Source organism: Sylvia atricapilla, chromosome 5 (genome assembly GCF_009819655.1).
Source record: "Sylvia atricapilla isolate bSylAtr1 chromosome 5, bSylAtr1.pri, whole genome shotgun sequence".
Lineage (NCBI taxonomy): Eukaryota > Metazoa > Chordata > Aves > Passeriformes > Sylviidae > Sylvia > Sylvia atricapilla.
Genome location: NC_089144.1, coordinates 62,305,892 through 62,318,084, shown reverse-complemented (window position 1 = coordinate 62,318,084; position 12,193 = coordinate 62,305,892). Strand labels below are relative to the sequence as shown.

The window sequence follows — 12,193 nt, the reverse complement described above, 5'->3', positions numbered from 1 at the left end:
CAGATATCCTTCTCGGGAAGTCTCCTTCTCAGGAAGTAAGGAAACAATCCCCAAAACTCCCAGCCATTGTTGGCTAAGTACTTTGAGACCAGTAGGTGAAAGAAGTATTGACCTACTTTGCTAAAGCAAAGTTATTATAATCAAACAACAAATATCCTCACTGAGATTTAAAGCAAACACATGAGAATTCTGTTCCCAAATCCAGATTTCTAATTTTGAAAACAAGCACCTATGAAGACAGCCTTGTCCTTATGGGTAATGTACACATCCCTTTACTTACTGGCTTCAGATGGAGGACACGGCTCCTGAAAACACCAACAACTTTAATTTCAGTCAGAAAGGCTGATATGGATGCTTAGCTCTTTAGAATGTGTATTTAGGACATCAAGAACATGTAGATGAAAAAGTTAAGCCACAGTTAACATTTTCTATCAGTACACATGCATGTACATGCACAGATTTCTTCAAAGCTTGTCAGACTTCTGACTCTGTGTTCTTCAGAAACATTTTAAAATCTAACATTTAGGCATAGATAGGTACAAGATAAAGTCTGTCATTATAAGAGATTTCTGCAGTTAAATTGTCAGCTCTGGACCAAGACTGTGCCAGACCAAGATAGCACAGAGGTATCAGTATCTAAAATTCTGCTGTGAAAATGCAGCTGGCTTCAGAGAACACAGTGAAATGCTCTGAGCATTACAGAGATCATGAGCTACTCCTGCTGCCCTGTATTTGACTTTTGCTGCCAAAATTGCTTAGAATATTCAATAGCCTGATAGAACAACAGATTTCATACCAACAAAATTCCACGGACATACTTGTATTTTAGGAGATGGTGGATGGCCAGGACAGCCAGTTAAGCCCTAATTATGAGTTTTATTCTATGTGACAGGCTTCCATTTGATTTTTCCAGTATCCTCTAGCATTATAACCAGAAAATCCCATTCCTTTTCAAAAGAGCCTTTTATATGTCTTAAAATTATTCACTAAACCCTGCTTAAATATCCCTCAAGCAAGGGCTGCTGCTCCTTGTTACAAGTTTTGACAGTTTAATACTTTGTATCCATAACTCCAAGCTGCCGGCCACTAAACTGAATCATTGGAAAAGTGCAAAAAGAGTTCGAGCATATTTTTATAGATTTTTCACGTGAGTAAAAAGGTATGGATTAGCTCCATGAAACACTATATACCTCACCAGCCCTTATGAGAATTGAAGAGAGAGAGATGGAGCAGAATGATGAAGACAGAAAGCTGAAGATGAAAATTTGGGAATGCTTTCTTAATTGATATATAATATGCAGATGCATCTCTCAGTAGTAATCACTGAACTTACAGACCACTCCTCATGAAAATTCATGAGAAAAGCAAAAATGTATAGAACATGTTGTAGTCTGGAGATTATACCCTCCCAGCCAATTCCTAGCCATAGATCAGCAATTAGAATAGGGAAATGATCATTCTTAGTGGGTGATTTGGATGTGGCCCTTCTGTTTCAGCAGATGACAGACATTAATAGCAAAGAGAGAGGCTCTTGCATGACCTCAGTGCCAGGGAATTGTCTGTAGTGAGTTGATGGACAGATGCCAGGGGCCCATCAAAACGGCTCTGTCTGTCCCCTACTCAGATGGTCTCGGGAGAAAATATAACAAAAAAGCTTGTGAGTCAAGATAAGGTCAGGGAGAGACCACTTAGCAATTACTGTCATGGGCAAAAAGGACTTAACTTGGGGAAATAAGTTTATTACCAATCAAACCAATGTTGACTAACAGCACCAAACCATAAAACACTTTTGCCCATTCCTCCCTCCTTCTGGAACTCAACTTCACTCCTGCTTTCTCTGCCTGCCTCCTCCAGCAGCACAGGGGGATTGGCAGTGAGGCTGCATTGGTCCATCACACGGTGTCTCTGCTGCTCCCTTCTCTTCAGGACTCCTCACACTCTTCCCCTGCTGCTTTCCTCCAGTGTGTGGTCCCTGCCACAGCAGACAGTCCTGCACAAACTCCAGTGTGAGTCCTTCTCATGCACTGCTCCAGTGTGTCCCTTCTGCTGGGGGCAGAACTCTGGGAGGAGACTGCTCCACCATGAGCCCAGTCCAGGGTCATGAGTCTTGCCAGCAAACCTGCTCCGGTGAGGGATCCTCTATCTTTCCACAGGTCCACAGATCCTGCCAGGAGCCTTCTGCAGGGTGGGCTCCTCGCAGGGTCATGGCCTTTGGGAATTCATCTGCTTTGGGATTGGGTGCTCCATGGACTGCAGCAGTGAAGACCTGCAGAGGGAGGAAACTCACTCTTGCACCTAGAGCTCCTCTTCCCCTCCTTCTTCACAGACCTTGCTGTCTGCAGAGTTGTTCCTCACAAATTCTGACTCCCCTCTTCCAGCTGCTGATGCACAGCAGATTTTTTTTTTCCCTTTCTTAAAAATGTTTTCCTGCAACCCCCGTGCCTGGGGGGCTCGGCTTTGGCCATCCTGGAGCCAGCTGGCCTTGGCTCTGCTGGGCATGGGGGAAGTTTCCAGCAGCTTCTCACAGAAACCCCTCTTGCCACCAAAATCTGGCCAGGAAAACCCAATACACAGTCAAAAACTAATTTAATATATTCATACAGAGGTAGGCCTGGCTGAAAGAGCCCTCTTTCATAGACTGAACCAGACGAATTGTCAGGCAACCTGGCCAGATTTTTTTTTTTTGTTGTCAAAGTTAAAACTCTTGAAAATGTTGATGGTCTACCAGAAATAAATAAAAATTAAGGTGAAAAAAAAAAAAAAAAAAAAAAAAAAAGGAAAGCAAAAATAAATTAAATTTTGGGTGATTTGCAATATTTCCAGCTCAGTTTAAGGATGGTTGGCATAATTAGGTTATATTTTGAGAGGAAGATTTTAGAACTGAAAATTGTAGGTTTTTTCCCCATTTGGAAAATGTTGAAGGAGGATGTTTTAACAACTTTGAAACTGCTGGAAACATTTCAAAACCAGAAATATGAAAATTGATCCCTTCCAGCGGAGCTTCAATTTGATGAAGAGATACTATCAGCTGAAAAACATTGCATCAAAGCATTTCTAGCCAATTCTAATTTAAGTTTTTCACTGCAAGACATTTTTCAAGCCTTCAAATAACTTGTTGTCTCCTTTCAACACCTACTCCTGTACTTCAACTTTCTCTAAGCTGTTTTTTTCTATTTCCATTAAACTACTTCAAAGTTGAAAGAACTCCTGAAATCTTTACAGAAAATATATTTTTTATATACATAAAATAATCCCATGAAACATCTAAAGTCTCACGAGCAGAGATAAGGGACTAATTCTATAACCAGTTGTAGCCTCAATTTTTTTGCTATTTTTTAAATGAGTTTAACAACCTCACACATTGCATTTCAGAGTGCAACAATTACAAGAAATATTTGAATTGCCAAAAAAATCGGCAAAAAAGTAATTCATTATGAAAAACTACTTAATTACATTCATTGCCACAATTACTAAAAAGCAATTGCTATGCCATAAAATAAAAAATTGACATAAGAAGAATATTATTTCATGTCCTTCTGTCAGTCACTCAACTGAGCAATTATGAAAGATTTGTTGTTATGTGAAGATTGAAACCATCTGAAGAGCAATCAAACCCTTTGTGTGTTAGCCTGGATATGTCTCTTATATTAAGTTTTTATAGGAAGTTTTGTTGAAGAATATAAAATGTTAAGAGAAAGTTCCATAGACTTGGAGCTTCTTCACATCCCTGCCAAAGAATCCTGGTTGGCAAGAAAAATGAAGGATGGATTTGTCATCAGACCAGGGTTGCACTTCACATACATAAATATTATTTATGTATAAAGAACTGGTGACATTCAAGGAATTCAAAGACTGCCTAACTTTTAAGGGCAGAAGGAGATATAGACACTGCTGGGACAGCATTAATTGTTAACATTGTGAATAATGTTCTCACTGGTCTCTGGTCCAAAAGAAAACAAAAACCAACTTGAACAACTTTTTCTGAACTGGTAGTTGCAGCTTGTCTGCAATGATTTAGATCTGTATAGAACAGGACATCCCTCTAAAAATTCAAAAATATTACAGAATTATGCATTTCCCATTCTTGTTGGTATACTCAGGAATGTCAAGATTTTTTTTCTCACACCATCCCCTTCTGGTCAGTGAGAGATCTTCCAATTACTTAATTTCACTGCTAAATGTCATATTTCTAGCCTTGATAAAATTTCATAACTGAAAGCATCCTGTTTCCTCATAGTTCTGTATTTAAAACTACTTTTTTCAAGATACAGAATTCTGGACAATTTTATATCTCTCATTTAAGAAAGCACCTCTATCGAGAACCCTCAAAAATTCTCTGGATTTTTATAAATATCCTCTGATACATTTCTACCATAAAAATCTCCTTGATAGCCAGTTTTTCATATCAGGCAAGAACTTCAGAAACATCCCCATTTGTTGCTGGTGGTTTTTTTTTTTTTTTTTTTTTTTTTTTTTTTTTTTTTTTTTTTTTTTCCTGGGTGCTAGGTAATGTTTCGAGCATTGGGTTCAGTACTATGGATTCCAAAAAAAATTTTTTGGAACTTGCCTCAGAAAAGTTCTGCCCATGGATCTGTTTGCAAAGATACACATTGGCAGACTTCCATTTCAAAATGAAATTAAGATCACTTACATTTTTGGCAACATCTGCCTCATGAGGCTGAATTTGGAAAAACATACTCCACAAATCCATGATCTTGATTTGAGACAGAAGCACCACACAGTGCTATGTAGATGCCCAGGTGTATGAAGGCCAGACACATCTGATGTAGACCACACTACAGAGAATGCATTCATCCCAGAAAAGGAGCAGGGGTGAAAGGAACACTTGGGGAAAGGCAGGGTTCTAGTCTCTTCTGGCCCATTTCTTTGTCTATATCTGATCTTGGTTCTCTTAAATATTTAAAATGCAATGTCTGTAATGTGTGTTCAAAGATATTTTTCTTTAACTTTGAATTCGTTCTCTTGTTCAACAAGCCATAAGGAACTTTATCCTTTCTGTAATAAAGGAGCTCTTGTGTATGTAATACCAGGAGTCACATCACTCAGATAAATTAATGTCTCTGATTTTCTAGGATTTGAAAGGAAGCAGGGCCCTTATAAATTGTAGAATGTCTGGGACCAGTAAATCTCCCCTATCCCCACACAGATGAACTTGTTGGTCCAACCCATCATTTCTGCTGTTTGGTTTTCCTCGGGGAAATTTTAAGCACATCAAAACTTGCTGGTATTAGCAGATCTTCCACAATGACCTCTGTCTCATCTAAATCCCTTCTGATGGGGACATGATGCCATAGCATGCCTCAGAAAGTGGCAGGTGCAAAGTCTTGTATTTTTTCTCTCAATCTGAATCTGTCAAAACACCTAACTTAGATATCAAATGGCAAAAAAAGCCTTTCACTTAAAAGAGTAGATGTGACCTCCTCTCCCATTCTCATGGAGAAGTGTCCTTAGAAGATCTTCCTCGTATTTTTACTCTGACCTTATTGTGAATGCGTTCCCTCCCTGTTAATTCATTCTGGTGTTTATTAATTCATTCTGGTGATGGCTGTATGAATTACCATCTTCTGGATGGTAGATCACTTCTTAATGCTAGCAGAATTCTGTGGTAGCTTTTTTCCTGACAGGAGAGGAAACAAATGAATTCAGGGATCACCGTGATTTATTACATGATCACAGCACGCAGAATTATTAATCTCTTGTCAAAATCAATTTATGTAAGCTATATTAGAGATGATAGTTCTCACTTTTGCCTGGCTTGGTCTGTAAGTTATTGGTCTTCACTCTCAAGGCTCTTTCTGGTCTACATGGTTTTCTTCCTGTTGACTCTCAATCTCAACAGGAGGGACTCTCTGCTGGACCCCCACCAGCCCATTTAATTTTCCATTAAATGAAAAAAAATCCCAGCCTTAGGCTTGGTTCTGTGCAGTTCCCACACTTTTGAGAATCTCTTTGTGTCAACAAGAAGCCCTCATTATCCTCTTTCAGATGAGACAAGTAAATTAGAACATATAAGCTCACTGGGCTGCTCACTTGTTCACCACAAGTATAAAGGGAGGTTCATGCAGCTCAAGTGTCATCTTTGAATTGTCATGGTTATGTTTATCCTTACCCAGTATTATATAACAAACATCTCAGACATATGACAGGACCCAGGAAAAAACTATGTCTCTTCATCGTTTTTGCAGATTTGTCCTCCAGATGGTATGAACCTTTCTGTATTTCCCCCCCGTATTTCTTTATGAAATGTGTTGTAGAGGAAGATTCTCTTGTAAACCTCTTGGTTTTACTGTGTTTTACTGCTGTCTGCATTGTTGTGACTGCCTTCACGTTTGCTGTAAATAAATCTGGTCTCAGTGGTACTTTTACCCCCCTGTTTTGCCTTTATGCTGCTGAATTAGATAGATTTCTGACTTTCACACCTTGTTAACACTGATCTTGTAAGTTATGTTTTTCAGTAACCCTGCACTTCTTTCCCACCAAGCCTTTCTCTGATAATAATATTGATCTAACCAGGTGATGAACTGTATGGTAAATAATTTGGTCAGTCTGTTAGCTGCTAAAATGTTTATTATTTGATTTTCTCACATTCCCCTGTGGCAGAGACACTGTTTCATTTCTCTGTAACAGAACGCTCACTTGTTTCACACAAGTTACTTTATCACAAAGAAAAATGCTCCTTTCTTGTATGACGGTCCTACACTGATCACAGTAGCCTTCACATTTGTCCAAGCCGTGTCTCGTCGCCTTCATGCTTACTTTGGTACAGTTGAGGAGAATTTGCAAGCACTCTATGGGGTAAATCCGTTCTTTCCCCTCCCCTAAATACATCCAAGCATAGCAAACTTCGTGGATGTGTGTGCGCTGTGTGCCTGAGCACAGCATGTTCAAAGGAACCAGGACTAAAAGTAAACCATCAGCTGCCATCCAGCAGGTGGAGAGCTGTCAGAGAAGCTTCTGACAGCCAACAGGAGGCTCATGCCAGCCACAGCAGGAGGACACAACAGACTGGCCGTGTGCAGGATGCTCCAGCACTCTTCTGTAATTTTTAGCAAACTGTCAGTCAGGGGTAGGGTTAAAAACTTGGTGGATTAGACTGTTATGTTAACTGGATAACTGTCAGTAGAATATTTACATGAATAACAAATGATCCCCCAGAAGCTGATGCTCTTTGCATGGTCAACTTTCGAAAATCAATTGTTTGACAAGCAAAGGAGCAAGAGCGAACATCACTCTCAAGATATTCACTACCCACTCTAGTGGGCCAAAATATGCCCTCAATGTTTGTAACAGAGCTGGTTTGCCAGCTCTGCAATAAACATTGGTCACCCATGGGAAATAATAATGAGAGAGTAAAGTTTTGCATGACCAGCAGGCCTAAAAAAAGGCAAAGAGCACAAAGTACCCACCATTTGCAGAGGACATAAAATGAATTTTAAACATGTGTCCCTAGAGCAGAATGTCCAAACTCCTCTCATTATGCTGCATGCAATTGCCTTAATCTTCAGAAATGCTCACAACTGGGACCTTTGATGTGCTTGGTTCCATTGAAAATGAGGAGGGATGCTCAGCTGGAAAAATTAATTAGAGTCCTTTATTAATGAGATAATATGAGTCAAGATACCAGTATAACCACACTGCATATATGAGCTTGGGACAGTTATAGAAAATTAATAGTTTACTAAGTTTAGAGATAAATTGTATTATGTGAAATCCTGCATATCAAACTCCCATTTATTTTCCACCTTAACTGTTCTAATTGACGACTTAATTATTTTGCCCAACTGTATTGGAGGTGTAAAATAAAAACAAAACATCTGCACATCTAATTGAGCATTTTGCCAAAGATGCTATAGCTTTCAGAGGAAAGCTATTCATATAAAAGTACCATAAACCTAAACGGCTTCCTCATCTTTTCACTTGAGCATTTCCCTAAGATGAGCAAATTAATAGTTCTTGTAATTACTGGGGCAGAAAATATAACAACAGATGTCTATATTCACTTGTCTAATGCTCTTAGAAATTTACAAAATTTTCTATCTCATGAAGATAATTTGCTATGAGTTCTGTAGATTGATTGTTCATTACACTAAATATGATTACCCCTTCTTGACCCAAGTAGTGAGCAGTAATTGAGGGTCCTGAGGTGTTAGTGCTGACAGAGAGGAAAAAAGCTGTTGAATAATCAGTAATTTCTTCACTGTAATCCTGTCTGTTCCGTTATTGGCAGGAAACCTGAATATCCCTTTCTGCTTTGTTGTTTCATTCTTTTCTACTCTGCCTTCCCAGGGCCATACTCACCATTTTTTCTTCTGACTGTGTCTCCAGCTTCCTCTTCTTTGTTTGTTTGTGTTATCTTTTTTATGCTTCTTTTCTCCCATCTAGGCATACACACTATCAAAAAAAAAATCACTGCCCAGCATCTCTGCTTCCCTCTGAAATTTCTCGGGTCATTGGGTCAATATTGTCTCACATTTTGCTTTGAGCCTATGATTGGGTGATGCATCTTCTGCCTCAAGTAGCTGATTCCTCTGAGAAGCTTGGCTGCTTTTCATGGTCTAGCTGAACAGAGAGCTATCACCACACTCACTAACATAACCATATCAATGCAATTCTAGTCGCATTTCACAGAGTTTTCAACTTCCAGATCCTGTTTTCATCCTTGTATTAAGTAGAAACAGTCTGCTTTCTTTTTTACCATCTACTCTTTTACTTTCTGAAAGGTTGCTATTCTTTCCTTTCCAAATATGTGTCTCCTCATGATTTACAGAATCACAGAATATTCTGAGTTGGAGAGGACCCACAAGGATCACCTAGTCCAGCTCCTGGCCCTGCACAGCACCATCCCCAAGAATCACACCATGTGCCTGGAAGCACTGTCCAAATGCTTCTTGAGCTCTGTCAGGCTTCACACTCTTTAGACTTCTCTCCTTTAGTGACATCTCATTAGTGATTTTTGCCTATTTTACCTTTGTGACACTTTTAGGTATCTTTTTGAGATGAGGAAAACTGAATAAACTTAACCCTTTAATGAACACTTTAATGAAGAGGACTTACGGTTGTTCAATGCTCTGGACAACATTAGCTTTATCCATAGAGATGACAAGGAACTCTAAGTGCATTTGAAGAGGAGATATGGCACAGCTCACCTTTCAATGACATCACTTCTCTCAGCTGAAACTGTATTTACAGTATTTCTGCTCGTAATTTTGATGCAAAGTTATATTTATAACTTTATATATATATATATAAAATTGATACAAGTTATATTTATATCTTGTCTATCCAAGCGTTTACATATTAAAATATTGTTAATTATCAACAATGACTGTGTATCTGTTCCTCCTCTGGAGACAGACTATGTTCATTAGCAGTGTTCTTAATGGGATAATGCCCAATATACTATGCATCTCAATAGAGTTGACACCCATCATCTAATACTGGTTTCCTCTTAAGTGGGAAAAAGTGAGATTGAGGAATTCAGCTGAGATGTTAACTATTTTTTCCCTAATCCAACAGTTGCAAGGTAGTTAGGGTTTACAAATGGAAACCCAAGAAGATTGCTGACTTTCAAGAAATGTTTAAAAAGAAGCTCCTCTTGTTATACACAGTGTGATATAGAACCAAGTGTTGAAGATTCACATTCTCTAAACAGCAGATCTTGGTTTACCTTGTGGAATGTTTTGTGTCCTTCATATCCCACCTGTTTACACACCAACTTTGCAGGGTCAAAATTTCCAGGCTCCATAGGGTACTGCTATTTTCATTCCACCTTCTACCTCTCAGACTATGAAGATTAACACAGAGCATGATCAGAATATTCATGATCCGTGCTGGGGGAAAGGCTGCAGCCCCCTCACCCCTCCTTGCCTTGCTGCCCTGCCTGGCAGCTAGGTCCGGCTGGGCTGAGTAAAGCTTGGTCAGGAAACAGTGATTTTGTTCTGAGATACTACAAATAACCCGAGATTTATGGTAAAAATCTGTGTGTATTCGATGAAAAGAAAACAACAACAAAGAGCCCATCAGCTGTGGTGGCAGTGACAACGCAGCTGGGGCACACACTGAGAACCTGCTGCTTTACATGACCCGGTGTTAATTTATTTAATTTGCACTGTAACACTTGGCATTTGCTGGCCATAATGCAAGCTGTTCATTTGCATTTGTGGACAGACAGTAGAGGTTATCAATCCCGTCTAGCAGCAATTAAACCCAGAACTTTGAGCAAATTTCAAGCCCTGTCCGAAAAATCAGTTCCAGGGAAAACAAGGTGTCCAGAGAGCACCACACGGGATAAGGTAAAAATGAAGGGTCAGTTCCAAAAGGTGCAGAGAATTCAGATATCAGGAGCCAAAGACACTACTATTAGGACTCAAAATCTTCGTTTCAATATAAAAATTTTCGTGAATTTGGAATGTTTAAACTAACCCGGACTTTCTCCTTCCACCCTACCCAAATTTCCTGGGCAAGTGTCCTGGCCCGGACCGAAGTTCTGCCCTGACTCCACAGGTTCCCATTGCCTATCAGACGGCTCTCCTGCCTCCCCCAGCGATGAGCGCAGAGGATGCAAACCACTCCAGCCCGGCTCAGAAAGCGGAGACTGCGAGGCGGGACGAGCCGAGCCGCGCCCCGAGCCCCGGCTGCGCCCCGAGCCGTGCCGGCTGCCCGCGCTCCCAGCTCCCTACCTGTTGCCCGGGCTAAACGCAGAGGGACAGCCGGGGACAGGAGAGGGCGAGAGGGTGCAGCCCACACGTGCCGCGCCCGGCGCTCTGCCCCGCTGCCCGCCCGTGACAAGGGCATCGAAGGCAGCGCTCTGCCCCGCTGCCCGCCCGTGACAAGGACATGGAAGGCAGCGCTCTGCCCCGCTGCCCGCCCGTGACAAGGGCATGGAAGGCAGCGCTCTGCCCCGCTGCCCGCCCGTGACAAGGGGATCGAAGGCAGCGCTCTGCCCCGCTGCCCGCCCGTGACAAGGGCATGGAAGGCAGCGCTCTGCCCCGCTGCCCGCCCGTGACAAAGGCATCGAAGGCAGCGCTCTGCCCCGCTGCCCGCCCGCACGGCCCCGCGCACGCAGCAGCAGCGGCCCGAGGCCGCCTTTCCATACGGACAAACTCCGGTCCCGGGGAAAACCTTGCCGAAGCAGAGCTGCGGCCGGCAAACCAGCGAGCTGCCTGGTCTCCGGCGGCGATTTCTGTCCCTTCGGTACCTGTCCGTGCTCCCCGGCCCCACGCCCGCACCCTCGCCTGCTGCCCCTAGGTTTGCCCTGCAGCGCTGGTCCCCGCTCCGGCGGTCCCGGCGCTCCGCTCGGCGCTCCTCGGCAGCCTCGGCGGGCTGAGAGACGGAGCGATTTTAAAGCGGGCTGCGTGCCTGCCCCCCCCTCCGCCCCCTCCGCACGCAGGGAAAGCGAAGGAAAAAGTTGCGCTCTCCGGCCGCCCACGCCTCGCTGTCCGCCCCGCGGCGGCGGCAGGACGAGCCCGGCGGCGGCGGGGCCGCTGTCGGTACCTGTGCCGCCGATGCCCTGCCGGGCGCTCTCCAGGGGGAAGATGCCTGCGCACTTCTCCCGCTCCACCTGCCCGCCCAGGCACAGTTCCGAGATGATCTGCAGCGCCTTGTGGCAGAGGCTGCCCACGCCGTCCTCCGCCGGGAAACTCATCTTTGTGCCCCGGCCGCCGCCGCTAGGCCATGGCCGGCGCGGGACGGCTCCGCGCCCGACCCGCGCTGCCTCCCGCGGGGAGCGGAGCGGGGCGGAGCTGCGGCGGCGGCGGGAGCGGCGCGAGTGAACCGAAGAAGTAGTGAAGGAGCGGGGGGAGGCAAAAAAAAAAAAAAAGAAAAAAAAGAATAAAAAAAAAAAGGGGGGGGGGAGGAGGAGGAAGGAAAAAAATAAAAAGAAGGGGAAAAAAAAATAAACATCCACTTAGCAACGCCTTTTGTGTGGCTCCGTGCTCCGGCAGGCGGCTCGGCCAATGGCAGCCCGGCGCGGGGGGCGGGGGGCCCTCGCATCCCCCGGGAAACTTTTCCTTCCCCCGCCCCGCGGCCCCGCTCGGGCGGTGCGGTGCGGTGCGGTGCGGTGCGGGCAGCTGGGGCGGAGCGCCGGCCCCTCCCGGCCCCGGGGGCAGCCAGCGGGGCGCTCCCGGCACAGCTCCTCGGAGCGGAGCTGGTTCGCCAGCGCTCCGCTCGTTTT

General features: G+C 43.7%; 1 protein-coding gene across 1 annotated transcript in view; it reads right to left on the bottom strand.

The window, feature by feature from the left end:
• Positions 1 to 11,665, bottom strand: part of SYT10 (synaptotagmin 10) — a 35,104-nt gene extending 23,439 nt beyond the window's left edge. Inside the window, exon 1 of the mRNA XM_066319726.1 lies at positions 11,515 to 11,665. Coding sequence (XP_066175823.1) covers positions 11,515 to 11,665 — 151 coding nt within the window. The remainder of the gene's footprint in view (positions 1 to 11,514) is intronic.
• Between the last annotated feature and the right edge of the window lie 528 nt (positions 11,666 to 12,193).